This window comes from Eutrigla gurnardus (genome assembly GCF_963514095.1).
Source record: "Eutrigla gurnardus genome assembly, chromosome: 11".
Classification (NCBI taxonomy): domain Eukaryota; kingdom Metazoa; phylum Chordata; class Actinopteri; order Perciformes; family Triglidae; genus Eutrigla; species Eutrigla gurnardus.
Genome location: NC_139925.1, coordinates 2,808,075 through 2,830,448, shown reverse-complemented (window position 1 = coordinate 2,830,448; position 22,374 = coordinate 2,808,075). Strand labels below are relative to the sequence as shown.

At 43.5% G+C, this 22,374-nt stretch overlaps 1 protein-coding gene across 1 annotated transcript; it reads right to left on the bottom strand.

The window, feature by feature from the left end:
- Positions 1-1,950: 1,950 nt before the first annotated feature.
- valopa (vertebrate ancient long opsin a) lies at positions 1,951-15,193 on the bottom strand (the record flags this gene model as incomplete). The annotated part of the gene is made up of 5 exons (XM_084020961.1): positions 1,951-2,187; positions 7,757-7,990; positions 9,579-9,696; positions 12,817-13,027; positions 14,818-15,193. 5 exons carry the CDS (start codon positions 15,191-15,193, stop codon positions 1,951-1,953), a joined length of 1,176 nt encoding a protein of 391 aa, XP_083877087.1.
- Between the last annotated feature and the right edge of the window lie 7,181 nt (positions 15,194-22,374).

Genomic DNA, 22,374 nt, shown 5'->3' with positions numbered 1-22,374 from the left:
TCTCATTAAAGACGGTGAATTCCGACACCAACAATATGTTCTCACTCCCGACTCGGCTAGTACGGCTACGCTTCAAATTACGATGTTCCAGGAAGCGCTTCTACTCATTACATCTTCAACAATGGATTGTTTTGGTAAGTGTTTTTCATTTATTACTTCTGTGATACCTCCGTAAGGTGGTGTTAATACGGTGGTGTTAATAATTGAATTGAATTGAATTGAATTGAATTGTTAATACGTGACATGGGTTGGGGGCCATATCGGATTTTGTTAAGATAGATAAAAAATATATAAAATATATATAATATCGTATAAGTGACTTGAAACAGCTATCTAACTCAGTGTCATGGTAGAGAAGTGAAAAATAGAGCCTTTTTTTAAATACATTAATTATCACTTAACAAAGATGTTGCTATTGTTTTACAATTTTTTAGTCATCCTTAAATATTTTATTTAAGTTTTTCTTTGCTTGTTTTTTACTGAAAAAATGTGCTATTGCATCTGTGATACAATAAAACATTTTATTCTTAACATGTAAGGTGAAGCGATTCTAGTATGTTTATTAATTATTCATTTGGCCTGGATACTCTTTTTCACGGGACATGAACACCGGTCACCTTGGTGACAGTCCTGTGTTTGTTTGACCCCAACCACGTAGGTCGTCATAGTCTGAAGCGTACGGTCATAGATAGAGCCGACTGTAGCGTGCCAGGGGTGAGAACGGGTTGGTCTAAACATGATCGTAACACACACTCAGTACAAACAGACTGTTACTTGTTTTCTTTTTTTACACGGTGAATCACTGTGCACCATCGCGTATACAACAGTGTGTTTTCTTTTTGACAAACATCCAGTAATAGTGAACAAACATGCACCACAGAGTCAAGTAGATGACATTTTAACGCACTACATCTACTGTAGCTAACGCTCAAGTGTTCAACTGTGTGACAGTGTTTAGCTTTAATATTGCTGTTGACCTCATGATGACAATGTGACATTGCTTTTGTACATGGCTGCTGAGCTAAGCCACTCTTGTGCTCGGATATTTATTTGTGCATCACGGTGCCGATGGAGAGCGTATCGTAACACAGGCAGTCTGCAGTGTGTGTGTGTGTGTGTGTGTGTGTGTTTTGACCCCCTGCTGGCACTTCATAAATATGTTGTCCTACATCTGCAACAGAGGCAACGGGAGACGGGCATCTCCAAGTCCCATTGACCGTCTTACGCTGAAGATGAAAGCTTTGACCCAAACTATAAACTAAAAGTAAAAGTATCCAAATTCCGAAGTCTGCTCCGTCCTCCTGACGCGTGGAGATGAATGAAGATGCCAAAGCAAAGAGTACTGAGAGAGCAAAGAAATGCAACGCTTTCTCTACAGGCGCCATCACGGCGGCTTCAAAGGCGGAGGCGAGGACGAGATGAAAGCCTGGATGCATTGTGGTATCTGAGAACCATGCTAGCCCCCCAACTAACTCAAAGTTTGCCTTTTTAGCAGTCTTTTTTATAGGCGCTCTCAGGTCTAAGTGCCCTCTATCGTGAGGTGATGATACTCAGGATTAACGTCCAGGATCCAGTCTCCCATAACTGGACTCAAACTGTCCTGCAAGCAAATATTTACAAGATTATCTAGCGGGTGAAGCTCCGAGCGTTCCCGTCTCTGCAGTTCCTCTGTTGTTGTGCTTCTTTCTAATCAAATATTCAACTACCGAAACATGCTGGAGCACAAAACTTTTTCTCATGTTTGATGTTTTTGTTGACTTTATCCTTAATTGAAATGTAGAAAAAGAAAATCAACCATGAACCCTTCAAAAATTCGACTCTTTTCTTCTCTCCGAGAAATTAACAAAACGTTTACAGTTCTGTCGTTGTCCAAACAGTTTTTGGAGCCGTTTACGGGAGGTGACGTGGACTCTGGGGGGCCGTTGAGAGGACTGGGATCAGGTTTCGCTGTTACATCGGACACACTTTGTTCTCTGGGATCGGCAGCTGGGCGAACGAGCCGCACTCGGTGGTGGACTCGTCGGACCGGGGCGACACCGTGCCCCCCACGGGGATGCGGGCCGCGATGGCCGACATCTCCCCCGTTTGGCTCTCCGCGGTGATGCCCGGTCTCTCCGAGGTCTGGTTCATGTTGCTGTCCGGGATGGTCCCTGAGCCGCTGAACAGCTGGATTAGGCACTTCCTGAACTGGACAAGAGAATTAAAAGCAATTAGCTTGTTGTGTTACGTTTTGTTATTCTGTACATAAACAGAAATGTAAAAACAGAAATTTGACTTTACACGGAGCTGCACGAACGGCGTTAACTTCTCAAGGAACTAAACGTTTCCTTCACCCCGTTGTTGTCTGTATGAAGACGCAACATGCTGCTGCCGAGTGTGAGATCAGTGTGCCCGTCTGTTTCATCCAGGAAAAGCATGTTGTAAAAGATCAACGCGGAGGTTTTTTTCTCAGCGCGATGACATTTACCGCTGCATAGTTCTGATAGATGTTATGAAAGCAAACAAAGAGCATCTGTGTCCACAGTAAATCATCTCCCGTGTGTTCGTGGTTATTTATTTGTATTTTATAACATAATCGCAGTGAAACAATCTGCTCTTACGCTCGGATCTTTATCTAAATGAGCCTAACTTTGATTTTAATGTTATCAGACACAGAAAAATGCTCATCCTTGTCCTACTACAGTTCTTTTTTTATCTTATGCTGTGTGTTTGAAGAATCAGCAACAGATATCCAAACATGGAAACTCCACCCTGAAACTCCCTGTACTTTCAGAAAGTAGTACCCCGACCAGGGCCTATGGTTTGGCTAAAATGACCCCGTAAAATGACCCCTGAATTTAATTTAGTGCCTGGCCCCTATAGTCGAAAGACAGTCAGAAAGTTCTTGAGGTCAAAAAGGAGCTATAGAGTAACACCATATATATAACTTAATTTCCTGTTTGTGTATGTAAAACTACAATAATTGGTGAGTTTTAATGATGTTGTCAGGTTAGCTTTTCCAGCTGCCTCTAATCTTTATGCTAAGCTAAACGAATGTTCATACTTGTTGGCTCCTTGTTAGCTTTCATGGTCTTTTCTTGCCATTAGCTGACATGACTGTGTCGTCAGCGTATTGAACCCGTTCCAGAATACACTTTCCTTTCGTGGTTAAATTGATCCTCAGTCACACATGTGTCGTTGCTCCCACTCGGTGAAGGTCCTGAGGAGGAATCCTGATTCCTGACTCTTGGCGACCCGTCTAATTAAACGCGTGAGCCTCCTAATTGCCTTCCCTCAAACCAATCGTGCTTTCAAAGTGCCTCCGCTACCCTCTGATCATGCCATGAAAGTCATGAAAAAGCAAAAGGCTGAGACGTCTATGGCTTTGTTTGCTGTGGGACCTGAAGTGTGCCGTTGAACCTCTTAAAGCCAGTACTTGTGTAACTCTTCCCTCCAACCTTCTTCTTAAAATGTCATCTTCATGGCAACCTGAGGGGTGAATTTCAATTTAACAAGCCTTCCACATTAATTCCATCAGTGCAGCAAAGGGACGGGACGATGAAGGATTTATATCGCGGATCGCAATAGAAAAAGGTATAATACATATCGTACATGAGTGAAATAACAGTCTTGCTCACTATCTTGGTAGGGAAGTGAAGATTTGTCATTTATTGATGACCTTATGAAATATGATCATATAATTAGATAGTTTTCAGTTTTAACCTCTACTTTTTACTCACGGCACGGCTTCAAAAAGATGAGAACTCAAACATTGTTTCAGATCACAGTGAAGAGAGAAATACTCATCTGTCTATTAACGTCAAAGTTGTAATGTGTTACAGCAATGTTTCCTTTATTTTAGAAATAGTTTATTAAACTACATTTTTTGTTTCTGCTTGATACACAATTATCAACAACTGCTGATTTTTTTAAGCATCAAAATTCATAATTAATCTGAAAAGTAGTTACATATATTTACTTTTTTTAATGATTGAGATTCATACAAAAAACCCTTGTCTTTATTTATTGAGGGAACCAGAAGCTACCTTCCAGGGTTGTTCCGTCCACTTGTAACCCGCAGTACGATCGTATAAAGCTGTTTATGCAAATGTGCTAGTGTGCAACTGCTTATTTACATGAGGCATAATTAGCATCGACTTGTGGCCTCGCCCCATCCATGGGGAATGTGAGTCCGATATTCACTTTGAGCATTGTCTTTTTTTAAGCTGCTAAATCCTCCTATATGTTAACCAGAAAGTTGCCTTTGGTTCTGGGTTGCTGCATTTGTGACCTCGGCTCTCCGTTTCATACCAATGTTTACCTCGTAACCCAGCGGCCAACTGTGCGTAAGAATCAAACTATTTTCACCGACTGCACTGAAGAAGTAGAGGGCATAAGGGCACAGTCTGTTTTTAGTTTAATGTCAGGCAGAAATCTGTGGATCATGAACACACCTTTGATGCTGCATCCTGCTGCTGGATAACGGTTAAAAAAAATAGCTTTGATTTTGCTTTTGAAGGTTTGTAAAGGGCACGTTAGGTGAACGAATCATGTACTGTGTAATCATGTTTAACCTACGGAGCGCTCTGATTGCAAATTGAGATAGATGCTGGGCAGGTAGCATCGGGTTTGGTGAGGCTCCGGTACCGGATGTCGGATCCGATACGGTCCTCATGTACTCGGATTCCACAGAGGCAGCGCAGCGTTAACAATAATGATGATTAAAGTGAAGGGGGTTAGCCCCGAAGGTAGCAACAACTCAGGCTCCAGCTCAGGAACACTTAAGGTGGACTGACCTATAAGGTGGACCAGGTATAGCTTTTTTTAATCTTTAATATTTCTTTTAACTTTTTGCCTGATAGCGCTGTTAAACGGTTTATTAAACTCCCAACTGTTTGGATCATGAAAACAACAAAGTTGAATGTTAAATGTGGAACTATTTCTACGTTATTTCGGTGACGTTACGACGCTCATGTGACACGACATTAACAGCGGCCGTTATTGGCTTCAGAAGGTCCTTTTAATTCTGCTGTTAAAATTGCAACTGAGCAAAGAGCAGATATTGCACCTCTTCATCTTGTGAAAAGTATCCATGGACATGGAGGTCATGAAGATATTAGCACATGGGTGGTTTTGGTGATGTGGCATATTAGGACTGTAAATATTTCAGTCTCCTCCACTGATGCAGTTGTCTTCCTCACACCGGGAACTCAACAAAGGTCTTTTATGTGAAACTGGGTTTGAAAAGAGCCCGTGTTATTATATCTGTCGGCCATTGTGACCCCAAAGGTCGCCGGTTTGATTATCTGACAAAAATGTGAGCATGAAAAGTAAAAGAGTAGCATTCTCTCTGCTCTAATGGCTGCCATGGTTTCACTTTGTGTTTTTAGTTTTACAAAACTCAATCTAGGGCAGCAGCAGCAGGAGGAGGAGGTGAAGAAAGTAAGAACAGATCAATAAAGTTTCCTTTTCTCTTCAAGTCCCTTGTGGGCCCAACACAGTACAGTATTACTTGTCTGAGCTGTCCAGACTTAAATATCTTTCATGCTTTTTATTTTTAGATCTTCCCTATTGATCAAACTGTGTAAGCCTCCTGTGAAAAAGCGATGTTGAATATTAACAGAAAATGTTCCGAATATTCTTTTCGGCTTCGACCTTTTGAGCCTCAGAGATCCGGGGAGGACCCGTCTCCCGCTCAAATCGTTGCTCTGAGTAGCATCATGGGACTCCCCGAGGACCCTGCTTCACCTCGCCTTGTCAACGGAGGTCTGATCTCAGCGTCAAGCCAAGCACATGCACGTATAGTAGGACTTCTACACCTCCTATCTGAAAATAGATCACTTTAAATGTACTGGAGGTGGAATTGGCCGTGTTCGTCGTAACTGGCCTTGGCAGTTTTAGCGTTCACTCTGGAAGAATGATCCATTAAAAAACCTGTCATGTCCAATCAAAAGACAACGGAGCGCCGTGAAACCGGGCTGGAATACATGAATAGGTTGTTACGACTTCACAGTGTTAATAGAGCTTCAGGGAAAACTTAGAGCGGCAACTCAAAACTGTGGTGAAAGGTAAAGAAACCCCACGTGATGTCAGTGAATTGGACGCAGCAGAGATGGAAATGAAATTCAAATTGGCGGGTGAAGCATTCTGGGAAGAGTCGGCCATGTAATCTGTTTGTTGCTTAAGGGACACTGTGAGGTCCATGTCGATGCCGCCGTGGAACGACTTTCCCGGGAAAGACCGATAAACCAATATTCCCATTTCACGTTCCAAGTAACACTCGTTTTCCACATCCTAAACCGGTGTCCTCCTATCACAGACTCAGATTGCATTACCGCGACAATAACAGGCGACTCCACTTCCAGCGTTGCACACTTAATTCCCCGGATTCACTTTTCTTTGAACCAATCAGCATCCAATCAAGTTGCAGAGAACAGTGAGGAACCACTGCTATGTTACTGAGCGGCAGTGAGGGAAACTTGTACAAAACACTACAATAATTTTACACAGAACTTACACAGTGGGCAAAAAAAAGAAAGAATAGCAGTGAGCAAAAGAAGCAATCGGAGGCACAAACAGCGTTACATTTGGTTAGGAGGGCTGGGGATCGTATCGTTTTTTAAATGTCCAGCACAGTGTTCTCAACACGTTTGCCATTTTCCAACAACATTTTGAAGCCCTATTGTTTTTGACTCTGAACTTAAATTTTCAGACTTGTGAATAGACTTGCAGCTTGACTCAGGACTTGATTGCAAAGACTTTAGACCAGTCTTATCCAAGAAGGGCCGGTTTTTGTTTTAGCCCAGCAAAACTCACCTGATCCAACTCACGAAGGTCGTGATTGAAGACCATGGTTAGTTGAATCAGGCCGACCTCTGCAAGTTCATTTTTCTCAAATTCCAACAGTTCAGCACGTTTTTAAATACAATCACGTCACGTAAACTTTGCTTGATGACCTCACAAAAGTTGTAAAATGTGTGCCGGCTGCACTTTAAAAAGCACATGATTCACATGGTTTACGTGAAGTGAGTCAACAAGGACGTGGTCTCTGTGGGATCCCGAGTCTCCACTCTATACCTGCTGATGTATGTTTCACTCTACGCTACTTCAAGACAATACACTCACTGTGAACACCCCTTGAATTACAAAGTCTAAGAAATGGACAAGTAGCTCCCTTTCTTGCAGTTCCCCTTAAATAAAGCACTTAATTAAGTGTCCCGTTGCCACTTTAATAGGTTGTTAAATCCGGTTATGTCACTCATTGGTGAAACGCTGGGAATCATTCCCTGCAATGGTGCTTAAAGGAGTCTTATAGCCGGGCCTTTTTACCAAATATCCGATGTCATGTGTATCCAAACGACCTGCACTCTCTTCTCCTCTATTGACTGCTGTCATATAATCAATATCAGTACAGATTCCCTGTACAGTGCATCTCAGGGGGGGGGGGACCAGACAGCAAGGTATAAAGGCATGAAAAATTGCAAGCCTCACAAGCGTACAGTATATACCATAGGTGGCTAATATATTTTTTAAGAAAAGCCACGCATGAACAATTGTGTTCTCTGGATTTCATGTTTCATTTATTCATACACCATGCATTATTGAGAGACAGGCTAACACCCAACAACAACAGAAATGGGAATAAAAGCCATATCTCAGTAGCAGCGTCGGTCTGCATGCATACGCTGATGTGTCTCTGGCAGCGGGAAGGAATCGAGCTTCCTTCCTCTAAACTGCTGGAACTGGTTTGCTACTGGGCAAAAAAACGTTCCGTTACCTGTTTGTTCATGAAGACGTAGATGATTGGGTTGTAGACGGTGGCCGTCTTGGAAAAGAAGGCGGGGATGGAGGCCAGCCGGGGGTCCAGATGGATGGTGGGGTAAGCCGTGACCAGTATGGAGAAGGCCGCGTACGGCGTCCAGCCCACCATGAACGCCACGATCATCACCACCACCATGCGGGTCACCTGCCTCTCCGGCTTCCTGGCGCTGGCCAGACGGCCGTGAGATACCTGGAGGAAACGCAGAACCACGAGTAGCTGTTCAGTACTAAAATACAAACACGTAGACCTGATTGTTTCAATGTAATAGTCCGATAGCTACGGAGGCCTGGAAGGGACATGGAGGCCAAAACTTAGGCCAATGTAAAGATTGGCAAAACGAGGCAAATGAGACAAGCGCACCTCACTTCCTGCTGCTAGGACACAACCTTGCCAGGTGGTGACCAGCTCTGGAGCACCTCAGGGTGCTTTAGCTACAGTTCCAGTAGCTGGTAGCAGTTTTTACAGGGGCTGGAAATCCTTGAAAACACTTGAATTTTAGTGTGGTGTTTTCCAGGTTTGGAAAGTGCTTGGATGTAGAATAAAGGTCTTGAAATGTGTGTTGTATGTGATGACATCTATGATAGAACAGAGAAAAGAAGATCTCCATATTTGAGGGACTGAAAACAGCATTTTGTGACATTTCTTTATGAAAAATGACTTTTGATGATGAACAGATGATGAAAATAGTTGGTGATTATATTTCTGTGGATCTGTTAGTGGAATTAGTTTTCCTTTCATTTGTGGTCCTTCTGTAAAAAGCTGTCTCCAAACATCATGTTGGTTGTTTAGAGGACAATAACATCTCATTTAATGTGATGAACAAGTGACATAATAAGTAGACTGAATACTGACCATTGGATTGATACAAATATGGAGTTTACCACAGCTGGAAGGGGCTGGAAAAGCATGGAGATGCACCTGGAAATGCTTTTAAAAGTGCTTGAATTTGATTTTGGAAAAGATGAACAGAATTTTCATTGAATTCAACACCCCGTTGTGTAAGTAAATAATTTCCCTTCCCTGCTGTCAGCGGTGCTCCGTGAAACCGTGAATATATCCAACTCAAATTGGACTATTTCCATCCTGTCAGCTTCAGTTTAGCCAAAGTAATAGTCTTCCGGACACATTTCTGTCTTAAATAAAGCATTCATTTGGTAAAACGGAGTGAAAACTCAGCAGGGAACCTTTTTAATCTGGCATCCAAATGACCCCACACAGCTTTAAAGTTACCGATGCAGCCCTGATTGCACATCTACATGGGTTCATTTACAGAAACTCACCAAAAATCTAATTTAATTTGCCCATTTTGAATGCAGCCTCCATTATACCGTCGTCTTTGTGTCCCTCTTAATGGCTCTGGCCTTTGGAAACGCTGTTTTTGTCTGCACGGATCATCAATATGGAGTAAACTCAGTAGAAGTGTGTTTTCTTTGTCAGCCACTTTTCAAATCCATATTTATGTACATCACAGCATGTTAACTACCATGGTCAAAGCACAGGAACATCTGTGTAGGGGTTAAAGGTGCAGTCTGTGGGATTTGGTAGCATCTAGTGGTGATAGATAAGGCTGTGTGTGGACCTTATTTTTGGGGTAAAATTTGTAAGGTAGGAAATAAGGTGCATGGAAGGAACATTCGATATAACTCCGATGTTTCTGATTGGTTTAAAGAAATAATCTGACATCTATGGAAATCCATTTACACATTTCCTAACCCGTCTGAAAGCTTTTCTGAATGACTCATTTCCTTGCGTGTTGTGTGTTGGAGCTGGTACTCACCTTCCTGAGCTTCCGCAGGAGCTTTCCGTAGCAGAAGAATATGACTCCGAGGGGCAGAATGAAGCAGGTGGTGAAGAAGGTGATGATGTAGCTGTGATCGATCATGTTGGTCGAATACCTGGTGGAGAACAAACACATTGGATGAGCTTTAAACTGCCCCACCCCCCTGAAAAACAATGCAAGTTTTCAACATGCAATGCTTTGCTTGACATAAATGTGGGCGAGGTCCTCCACTATCATATATCTATATATATTTATATCAAACCGTTTGTTTGACGGACTGTCCCTTTAAGAACACAACGGTTAGCCGTCCTGTAATTTCCCAGCATTGAGCCGTCTGTGAAATGTAAATTTGACATTCAGAGGCTTTTATCTGGCTGGAGAGAAAGATGACAGTTGTGCACCTCGTTTGAGCTTCAGTTAAAAGGGAAAATTTCACAGCTGAGACCAATCGCTGTGACACAATTAGGGTCCTGGAGGCCACTAATTTACTCTAATTATGTCATTTCCACACCGCCGTCAGAACGAGACAAGCTTCGGATTGATGTGTAAGGAACTACCTGGCAGGCAGAGTGTGTGTGTGTGTGTGTGTGTGTGTGTGTGTGTGTGTGTGTGTGTGTGTGTGTGTGTGTGTGTGTGTGTGTGTGTTCATGCATCTTAGTCCTTGTTGAAGTGGGGAAGTGTGGCCTGCACACGTTTGTGATGGATCGATTCACACCTCATTCCTCATGAATTTATTGCCATGTGACACATCGGCAAAATATTACTTCATGATGCATGAAGATTTGCTTCTTTATTTTCTTTGTTTTTAACGAACAAAATGCATCATTCAGGCGAGCGGCCACCCTGGGGGTGAAACACAGCCTTGTTGAGGGATTTGTTAGGTGTGTGTCTGCAAAAAAAAAAGCAACTCGAGGCTCTGAACATGTAATTAGGTGAAATCCCCGATATGTCCTAGGACCCGTTCTCCCGTTTCTCCCGTCGCTCCGTGCCCCCGAAGGCAGGACATGAAAATGCAATTTTGTTTTTGCTTACTTTGCTTCTAATTGCACCCCTGCAGACCGCCATACGCCCTGTGGTCGGCTCCACCCGGACTCGCCACGTCTGCCCTCCGTAGTTTTATTAAAACATAATCTACTCCTTCGTCGACCTCCTGCCGCTATATTTGTTTCTACAGTCCACCCCCCCGTCACGATGTATATGAACACAGGTGGATTTGTCCATTAGGTTCAACCAGCAGTCAAACTCCAGACTGATGCCTCCAAATGAAATCCATTAATTGACCCTTGGCTAAGCCCCGCCCCCAGCTGCTACTCCATCAAGCTGTCAGAGCTACCATAGAGCCCACACTCCCTGTAAGAAATATTACGACAATGTTTTTAAAGGATATATCCAGGATGTCAAACAGGCTAAAGAGATGAAAATGGAAGCCAAAGCTACAGATCACAGCATAAAAATCATCAACAGGCCAACGCAATTTGGGTTTTAGTGATTTAACGATCCACTTCAGCACTTAAAACTTAACTTTAAATCATCTCCGAGAGCGCCGTCACCAGCCAAGCTGCCATTCATGATGAGGTTTGAACCCGTCGCTGCTGTCAAACAATCCCCCCACCCGAAAAATCAAATTGGTTAAAAGAATCCATCTGCCCGCCGCCAGCCGGTGTGTCCCGTCTCACCGGCAGCTCGGCTGTCGGAGCGAATCTCCTCATTTAAAGTGGGAGCTCAGTATGCTCCACATTTCAACATTAGGATTTTTGGGGAGTTTTTTTCTTTTCTTTAACACCAAAATATACATTAACATTTAAAATTGCTATATAGTACATTTTCCTCCTGACGATGACATTTTAGTTTTCATCAATAATAAAAAAGTATAATGAAATGAGAAAGTATCTTCTTTGACAACCTGTGTGTGTGTGTGTGTGTGTGTGCGTATACATAATACATGTCTGACACAATACCCGAGTACTGGAAGGCATTTGGAAGAAAGCCAGCAGCATATTAGATGCAGTAGATTTCATCCAAACCCCTCGCCGATGATATCGCCACCTACTGACGACTCTCCTGCAATCCTTCACATGTTCTGCCTTTTTAACATTCTGAAACCGTCTGCGGCTGAATATCAGCATGCATCCAGAGATAAAGGAAGGACGAAAAAAAAGATAAAGATGCACATAAATGAGGGCGTTTAAAATGCACCAGGCTGTGCACGTGGAACACCTGTTCTCAGTCCTGCTGTTCACCAGATGTGTTTTTGGACGGAGCTCATGCTGCGTGGGGGTTTCTCCATAAGGTGATCTCTTAATTGTATTAAGGTTCATCTGGGCAACGGCTCCCTCACAGGGCTCCGGGCAAACACTCAACACCCCCTATCTGCACCACGCCTTTGATCACAGTAGAGAAATAGCATTTACCCAGATGGCACCCTGAGGGACTCCCCGAGACAAATTCACACAGTGGGACCGAATGCAGCTGAAACCAATGTAGATCCGAGCCAAGTGTCTAATCTTTATCTGTTTGTGTGCCTTGTGGTCGGAAATCAGCAGGTAAGCCCCGCCCCCTAAAGCATCCCCTGCTTTCTGGTCTGGTGGACTCTAAATGGACCATAATGTACTAAATGAACATCATGCTGGATTGAAGAAGACTTGAAACTAGAGATTGAGACCATAAACTCATGTTTACAATGTTTACTGAGATAATACATCAAGAGAGAAGTAGGACCATTTTCTCATAGACTTCTATACAACCAGAGAGGAGTCGCCCCCTGGTGGCCAGCAGAGAGAAGTAGGACCATTTTCTCATAGACTTCTATACAACCAGAGAGGAGTCGCCCCCTGGTGGGGTTAGTATTTAAAAAACTATCTGAACCTGATTCCAGGTTTGTTCCTAAAAAGAATAAGGAAGAATGTGAAGAAAGTTTCACATACATTTTTTTTTCTGCATCAAAGTATCTAAAATAACTAACAATAGTCACTTAAGCCAAATCACACAAAAAAAACAACTTATATATATTAGTTTTGTTGCATAATTTTGAAATGCTCTTAAACCTCAAATATGATGGAGGCGAATATGACCAGCCGATAATCCACAACCTCACTCTCTTCAGTTTTCATTTGGCTGATTAAAAAAACAGTGAGGATTACGTAAGAAAACGTTTTTTTTTTTTTAGATTTACGGACTCTTTTTAAAGATCGATTTCTCATTTTTTTTGAGATAATAAAAATCGCATGTTCCTCACCAGTCTGGCTCACAGGTTGTGCCGATCTTGCTGATGGTGTATCTGTTCCAGCCCAGCACCGGGGGGAAGGTCCAGACGAAGGAGAAGGTCCAGACGAACAGCAGACCCAGGATGGCGTGCTTGGCCTGCAGGCGGATGTTCCCCAGAGGCCGGCAGATGACGAAGAACCGCTCGAAGGACAGAACGGCGAGGGACCACAGCGCCACGATCCCTGGAGCAAACGGCAGCAGGTCAGTGTGAACCAGCTCCAAAACACTATTTTAATTACAACCTTTAATTTCAATAAACCAGCTTTCATTTTCTATCTGGTGGTTAATTGTTTTCTGGAATATCATCATAATTGAGCCGTGACGAGTGCTTCTTTTATTTAAGTTCTCTTAATTCGCTCCTTTTTATCTGGACTTCTTGAACGCAGCCAGCCGGGATCATCTCCCACAGTTTTCACCACATTTTGTTAGTGTCCTACTTCAGAAATAGTTTCATGAGCCAGGGAGGCTGCCTCCTAATGGGCTCCAGAAAAAAAGAATGCAGACTTTAATTGTGGTAATAAGTCACTCTCACAGCCCGGTTAATTACCGTCCCTCCACAGCCAGGTACGATCTGGATCGAGTGGAGAGGAGGGGGTTCCATTGAGTCACAGACGTTTTAAACACTGCTTTTGGAGCTTTAACAAAGTTTTTTTTTTACCTGTAAATCACAGGTGCACTAAAACCAGGCGGGAATAGAAAACACTGAGCAGAATCTTAAGCATCCGTTCTCCTCATTACAGCATTCAGATCCCACACCACGTTATAATCTGGGCATACTTGTCCTTTTAATTGTCGTTATTTAGTATCAGAATGTAAGAGTCTTTATTCGTCAGAGATCCACATGGGACCTCGTGACTCATGATTAGTGACACAGGTTGAACTATGTCAAGTGATTTGTTAATGAGTCGGACTCATTATATTCTCCTGAGTGTTCATAAATGATTGTTTCCTGTTGTTGATCATTCTGGTGCTTTGACATCATAAAGTGCCCCCCCCAACACACACACACACACACACACAGACACACACACACACACACACACACACACACACACACACACACACACACTGCTCCTCCTGTGAGTTGTCCAAGTCCACCAAAGTCAGATACTGTGTTACTAAATCCAATAAGGAGCCGTCCACCTGAGTCCACCGGAGAATTCTCCTGATCTAATGGACCGCGGGACGCTCGCCACGTGTCACCAGGTGCTCGGGACGCCACTTTGGGAACCCTCTTTGTTCAGTCTGAGAGGCTTTTGAGTGGAAACCTCAAAACCCAAACCGTCTGATTCAGTTAAATGTTATTGGTGGTCACGGTAACCTACTTATGGCGAGTCATGCATCGCCATCTGTGAGGCTCCTGAGCATGAATCCTTCCTTAAAGACTCACACGGGGTTTTTGTTACCAATGCTCCAGTATTCACACGTAGCCTACATATATACATATACGTGTGTGTGTATATATATCACACATTTACTGTTACTGTCTGGGACAAATACCACAAGTCTCACTCTCCAAGTTATGTCTTTTTATCTTCTTGACAGTTTAGAGTAAGATTTGATTTATTGTCCTGCCATCCCAATCCAATGCATTCTAGTCCTAGTATATATATATATATATATATATATATATATATATATATATATATATTAATTTCTATTACTTTCGAGCTGATTAGACGAGAACATTGTCTTTAAACCCTGTACAATCCCTCTTATGTGGTTAATATATTATTATTATTATTATTATTATTATTATTATTATTATTATTATTATTATTATTATGTTATAAAGTATTTAGTATCCATGTGTCACAAGCTGATTTATTTATTTATTTAAATTAATTTTACATATGGAAACTCATAGAAACTAAGAACCTGATCCTATGAACTTAATGTATTATTAATAATAATAATATTATAAAATATTATTATTATTATTATTATAATAAAGAAGCAGCTTTGAACCCACCGAAGAAAGTGACGGCGAAGCCCTCCAGGACGCACGCCCACCTCCCCAGGAAGAAGTAGCCCTTGGCGTTGGTGAGGAAACTTATTACTCCGCCGGTGAGCGACACCAGGAAGTCCGCGATGGCCAAGTTGACGATGATGTAGTTGAGCGGCTGCCGCAGCTGTTTGTACCGGAACGTGACGAACATGACGAGGAAGTTCTCGCTCAGAGACAGCGACGTGACCGCGAACATCAGCACGGCCAGGACGGTGAAGTTCCACGGCGCGATGTCCCTGATGGGTCCGGTGAACGGGTCGTCGGTGGCGGCGGCGGCGGAGGACAGCTCCGCCGCCTCGGTGTAGGACACGGCGTTAACGGACAGGCTTAGCGTATCCATTGTCCATGCCCGGGAGGTCGCTGCTCTTCTTCCTCTTCTTCCTCCTCTTCTTCTTCTTCTTCCTCTTCGCTGCTTGTTTTAAAAGAAGGACTCTGCTCCCACAAAGTTTCCGCGCTGGTTGACGCGCATGTTCGGAGTGGAGCGGAGCGCGCGGGTCTACGGGGGAGAGAGAGAGATGGGGGGGGGGGGGGGGGGGGAGAGAAAGAGAGAGAGAGAGAGAGAGAGAGGTCCGCGTGGAGGGAGGCTGGCAGCGGGAGCGCGAAGACCGATCTTTGGCATCTTGGAAGCGCTTTTATAGGCGGCATCGCCGCTGACCCGCCACGAGACGCGACGGGAGCGCCACGCGCCCTCCTGCCCCTCCTCCTCCTCCTGCTGCACGTGCGCGTCTTTACGCGCGGACACCGATGACAACAAAGTCTCCGAGCTTTGACGCACAGTCGCGATGAAGCCCCCCCACACACACACACACACACACACACACACACAGCAACACGTCATCATTCATCCGGTCTGAGGACTCACCTTCCACACGTCACCTGTAAACACCCGCGCGCTCAGTTAACCTGCTTTAAAACCTCTTGAAAAGTCCCTAAAGATATGAGGGGCAGGTTTAGTATGAAGGACAGGTGTCTCACAGCTGTTTACCTGTGTTTTATTTATTTATTACAAGACAAGACAACATCAATACAAAACGATATGTACAGGTTATTAAGTCCAGACAGAAAAATAAATACAATTTAACTCAAGAAACGTAATGTTAAACTGCAATGTAATCACGCATTGCATCATGGGAGCTAGAGAGTCGCCAGCAGCACCAACGAAACATGTCATGTGATTTTCAGATTTGGAGAAAACTTCCACGCTCTTAAAGGAGTCATCACCTGGTTTTATACGTATCCAGCCCCCCTTGGATCGCTTTGGATCAATTCGTAAAACTTATTAGAAAAAAAAAAAAAAATTTAATCAAACATTGAGCTTGTTCTGACCCTTTTTCGTACCGCGATTTTATCACGCGAGATTACGCGCGAGGTTTTGACTGGTCCGGATGTGCATTGTATAATATGTAATGAGGCGCGCGTTGATTCGCCGCAGGAAGGACAGAGCCGGGGGGGCTTGCCTGCATGCAGACTCCAAAACATAATGGCGGCGCTTCGGCGATTTCAGGTAGCGGACGGGGCGGGGTTGGGTGGTGAAAGAGGGGTGGGCTTATGCAAGTAGCCGCCACGGTGACGTCACCGAAGGCGCAGAATCAAAATCTCGTGCTTTAGGAATGCACACCCTTGTGTGCTATTCCTGTTCGGAAAAAGAGCAGAAGCGAAAAAACGGCGCCACTTTCAAACTCCAGCCTTTCAGGCAAGTTTCAACTGAGGTCAAACACAGATATGCATGTTTTAACAAGAGAAATTGCGATTTCCTGGTGATGACTCCTTTAAAAAGGAAAAATAACGCTTAAAAACTGATGTTAATGGTTTAAACGTTGTTCAGCTTTTGTTTTACCGTTAGTGTCATTTATTATTTTGTATTTGTAAGATTAAGATGCAGAATCTTCCGTTTCACCTTTTTTTCATAGCGTATTTACTTCCGTGCTCTCAATTCTACGTCAAAGTCTCAAATGTAACAGATACACGTCGGATCGCCTGTTAAACTCTCACTTTTATGCAAATCCACCTCATCAGCTGGGAGGCTGAGGCTGCTGTCGTGGGTCAGGAAACAGATGCAGGGAAACACTATGCATTATCTACCTTCACACCTTTCTGGCTCTCATTTACTGCTTGACTGAATCTACGCTCCTTCAAACAAACATCTGCATTCAAAGGTGTCATTTCTCCTCAGTGACACTCGATAGCAACCCCCTCTTATAGATGTTTAGCTGTTGGAGAATTAATTATTCCGCCGCCTGCCTGTGGAACCTCTCAGACAGAAGCTGCGTATCATGCTTTGTCAATAACTCCAGTGACCTGTAAACGGGGTCGTGACCCCCGGAGACCTTATGCATGGCTCAAAGGTTGGAGGAAACACTCCCCAGTGAACGTCATCGTGTCGCGGTGATCATACTGGGCGAGCGGTGACGGTCCAGCAGCTCCTGACATTAAGCCGAGGCTCGGCGGTGGTCTGAGGGCTGTCATCATATCAGATTTCACCCCACGGTTATCGTGGCCAAAGGGATTCATTATCAATAGATTGTTACCAAAAAAAAATAAGGCTCATGAAGATGGAAGCATCACAGGTTTGTAAAAGATGAGGGATTAAACCATGAAGTCCGAGTCCCCCCCCACCGTCTCCGTCTCTGAGAGCTCGTTCCCTCTTGAGGAAGACGGCTTGTCACACCTCGGTGACCATCAAGTAAATGAGGATTTATCGCCGGCGTCGTCCGTCCAGACTCCTGCTTTTTGTTTGGCAGGTGCTTTAAAGTTCCGTCGCCAAGTTCAACCTTGTGCTTTTGCTCCAGAAGAGTCTGAAGACTCGAGCCAATTAGTTCGGCTCCAAAACTTCAAGGGCAACTTTGGTGTTTTTCGACCCCGTGTCCCACATGTTGGTGTGTCTGAGTGATTAATGAGGATGGTGTGTGTTTTTTTTGTTGTTAAATTGGTCCAGTGTTGAACGAGAGCACAAAGTTACCACAACGCCGTCGGTGTTGTCCACTAAAAGTGTGACATCGTCATGAGCCTACAAAGAAACAGAACGTTCGTCTGGATATTCATCCTCGACATTGAGAATCTTTTAGATGACACGATCTTCTCTCCTGTCCTCCGACCGCACAACTCCACCACTCATTCCCATTTGCACCGCGGTTGTCCTCTGGCAACACGTCACATGACACGGCAACGGACCCGTCGACTCATCGGAGCCCGTCGGTGGTGAAAGCGGAGTTAGTAGGCGTACGTCGAGGGAGCAGATCCGCCCTGAAGGGGTACGTTGCATCTCATCACCGTCGTCCCCATCAGTCACTCAGACATATCCGTCCTCACCCTGTGCTGAACCGGTTAAATGACCAGCCGCTTCCATCAGAGTGGAGTTCTCCTCCAACTTGAATGAAACGGTTATAATTATACATTACAAGTTAAAGTCCTCTTGGAGCGTAATCCGATACTCGGTCCAGCCTCGGGGGACGATTTATTAGCTAGTTTGTTCACCGTTAAATTCTCCATTTTTGCATTTTCTAGAAGTTTACTCTTTCCACACAAGAGTCTCCTTTTTGTTCAACTCCAAGCCAAACGACAGCCCGCAAAGATTCTGCATATTGACGGACGGCATTTAATTAGTCACTTGAGCATCCAAGCACCACCGGCCGAGCTCGCTCACACGGTGGCGACCCTGGAAAGCGAACCGCCTCCGGAACCACCGCAGAACATCGGCGTCTCCTTCACCGACGGGAACGTGGCCGCTTGGAGGGAAGCTGAGATGGAAACACTCAAACAGTGGCGACGGAGGTGAAACTGAGTATTAGTGTGTGTTAAAATCTGATATCTGTGAGGCCATTTCATTATTTTGTTTATGGCTACTCAGAAAGTCCAAATTCTTAGGAGAAAACACACTTTCCTTTATCACCAAACGCTCTGGATGTGTTGGTCACCAGTTTCCCAGTTATACCTGTATAGTTATATGTGTGCTGCATCTATATATATATATATATATATATATATATATATAGATGTGCTACATCTTTGTTACATCTCTGTTATGATGTTATTCTCTTGGATTAATCCTTAGTTAGTCAATAAATAACCCCATATTATCAACAAGCATATTATCTTCTAAACAAAGATCCTACATCAAGAGTTGCGATCTAAGGAAATTAAGTTATCAACATGATATTGATTGATTTTTAATGAATTAATAGTGGTCATTAGTCATTAAAGTGAACTCTATAAAGTTCTGTCCAACCAACACTAATACATTACAACAATTTCAGGATTTATTAGAGGTTAATGATAGTATTTGACGCTAAAATCAAATCAGTAGCTGCACCAGTTTTTGAACCCTTTTTGAAACTTCCACACTGCCATCTTGGCATGGACCCCGTGGTTAATGAGAGCGTTAATGAGGAGGATTATCCTCTCTGTATTAAGATTAATTGAGTAAAACACAAGATAAATGACTAAAGGACACCCTGCATCTAAACCAGAACCCCGCCTGGTTGCACGACTCCGTCTACGCATCGATTACCTGGTATGTGACATTTGGATTCAGCAATACGCCACTCAATTACACTAAAGACTCATTAGCCTTTTAGTAGAGGCTAATAATCATTGATTGTGCTCACGTTTTAATGAGGCGTTCTAATACCTGGTGTTGCCAGGTGACGTCTCGGTGGATCACGCCTTTGTGATGTGTTGTAAGGCGAGGGACATTATCATATGAATGCAGAGGATGTGAAGGTGGAGCAGTCGGTGTCGTTGTCTTCAGGGCAGCTTCTCTGCTGTTTGACCTTGTGGAGACAAACAACGGTTCGTTTGGCCACTTAGCATTGAAGCGGTGTCACCGTGTGTCATAGGTTTAAGTCCCAGACAAAACCGGCAGGAGGAAGGTCGCCGCACGACATTTAACCCCCGATCACTCGTTTCCACCTTTAAATGATCGACATTACGGGACGCGTGATGGTGATCGGACCAAAACCAAAAAGAAGAATTAAACAGGGTTCGAAAACACTTGCATTCTAGTGTGGTGTGTTCAAGGTTTGAAAAGGTCTTGGATGTAGAATAAAGGTCTTGAAATGTGTGTTGTATGTGATGACATCTATGATAGAACAGAGAAAAGAAGATCTCCATATTTGAGGGACTGAAAACAGCATTTTCTGACATTTCTTTATGAAAAATGACTTTTGATGATGAACAGATGATGAAAATAGTTGGTGATTATATTTCTGTGGATCTGTTAGTGGAATTAGTTTTCCTTTCATTTGTGGTCCTTCTGTAAAAAGCTGTCTCCAAACATCGTGTTGGTTGTTTAGAGGACAATAACATCTCATTTAATGTGATCAACAAGCCACACTCCTGCACAGTTTAACGACTTCTTTAGGTTCAGCAAACCCGTCACAGATCCATCAGTTAACAGCTGTGGATCGGGGGGGGGGGGGGGGGTCTTGATAGGCATTCTTGTGGTTGAGGGAACGTTTAACACGACGATGCTTTCAACATAATACGTAAGTAAGTATAAGTATTCTTTACTTTCTGGGCTTTCGTTTCCATGACGACAGCTTTAGGAGGCTACAAAGGAAAACTTTTGAAACCAGAGTGAAATCTTTTGAATATGCAACTCCAGCGTCACCGCATTAACGAGTAAGAAACCTGGTTCCCATGATTGTTTTGCAAAATGTATGCAAACAATATATGTGTGATATTAAAGACTTCCATCTCCAGAAGGAACCGGTGGGATCGAGGCTCCACGTAGAGGAAAAACAATTTAATGTTACCGGCTATAAACAAAAGGACAGCTGCTGCTGAATATTACAGTTTTTATAGTGCACAGATTTGCACAATAAAATCCATTTTATTGCTTCGCAGAACAATATAACAAAACAGCAGCGGTGGAGAGTAACTAACAGTAACAATGTACAAGAGTAACATATTAAAAATGTTGAGTATTTACTATTTTCATCTACGATTATTGATAGTCGCTTTGAAGATTCAGATTAATAATCCCAAATATAATCCACCAATAACATTAAAATGCATGAATTACGGGTTAAGATGAGATAAAACCATACTTCATTCATGATATCGTAATATATAATGTATGTTATTCTGAATAATGAGGATGTTTTCTTTGAACGGAACCATGGACGTTGTTGTTTCTCTAAACAGCAAAAAGGGAAATAAGTGAACATATAAACTCATCCTTCGTCTCTCAAACATCAGAAGTGTTTCCAGCGAAGCCGACAGATAATAAACGTCCTCTTGGAGGCGTGACAGGTGTTACATGAAATGTGTCTCAGCCCTGATTAGGATTTTAAAAAGGTGAAATCCACGAGTTCTTCCCTCCGGAGGCAGATTACTCCTGCGTGACAGATACAAACATATCTTTCTGCTTTCAGCTGCCAAACAGAGGTCACGCTATTCATTCTTGGAGAAATCAAAAAACGGGGGCGGATCGATAATTCGCACACCAGCCGGTGACAAACCGGGCCGGGTGACCTCGGCCGTTCACCCTGCGGCGCCGCGCTCTTCCAAGAATGCGGCTCTAAGCCGGGTATTGAGTAATGACTTAATGGAAGGTCTCACGTTGATTACTCTTGAGGCTCCGCTGGTTCTCTCTGTAAACCAAACGGCAAACGGCAGCCCATCTGCAGGCACCGCTGGGGAATCACATTACCCCCCAGACACAAGGACACATGTTGATTACACATGAATCCCCGGAGCGATCCGTCCCGGCTTCCCGGCTTTCTCTGGACACAGATGTCGTTAAGTGCCGCCGTTCGGCAGAGCGATGCCGCGTCGTATTTACGCCTACGTTTGGAGCATCTAACCCTGCTGAATACCTTATTTACCAAGAGATTATTAATGCAGCAATGGAAATCAATTACAGGCTCCGGCAAAGAAAGGCGGAGCCGAGTCGGAGAAAGGATCTGTAATTGCGGGTCACCTACAGGTATTGATTTTGAGATTAGGTTGTACTGGTTTGGAACGGGAGAGAAATAATCTGATAATCGGCAGATGTGAGTTAAACTTGTCCCTCGAGATGCTGTTGGTCCTAGAAAACGTGGTTGAGGAGGAGATTCTCTCCAGTCGGGTTCAGGTTGGAAACACAGGAAATATACAGCAAAGCTGAGTTCTTCAATCCAAATCACAGTTTACCTGTTAAATCTCACATACAACCCAAAAGAGTACTTTTAATCAGGACATAGAGGATGTATGTATCTCCTCTCTGCTGTTGCTTATCTGACGACCTCCAGTAATTCATAAAACACTTACAGCAAAATTAACGATTTAATAAACGTGGCCAAATGCTGAAATAATGAAAAGCAATGAGTCATGGTTTATCTTGTATTGAGTCAAGTATTCTTGAGTTTATACTGTCATCATCTAGTGTGTTTGTGTGTTAATATAATGTCACGCAACACAGAAACGCAAAAGGATTTTCTTTTCCTAAAAGACTGTTGCACTATGGGTAATCTGTTGCCCTGATGTGTCTTCAGGCGAGTTGGTATTGTGTCGTTGGCATTAAGAGAATCTAATTAACCT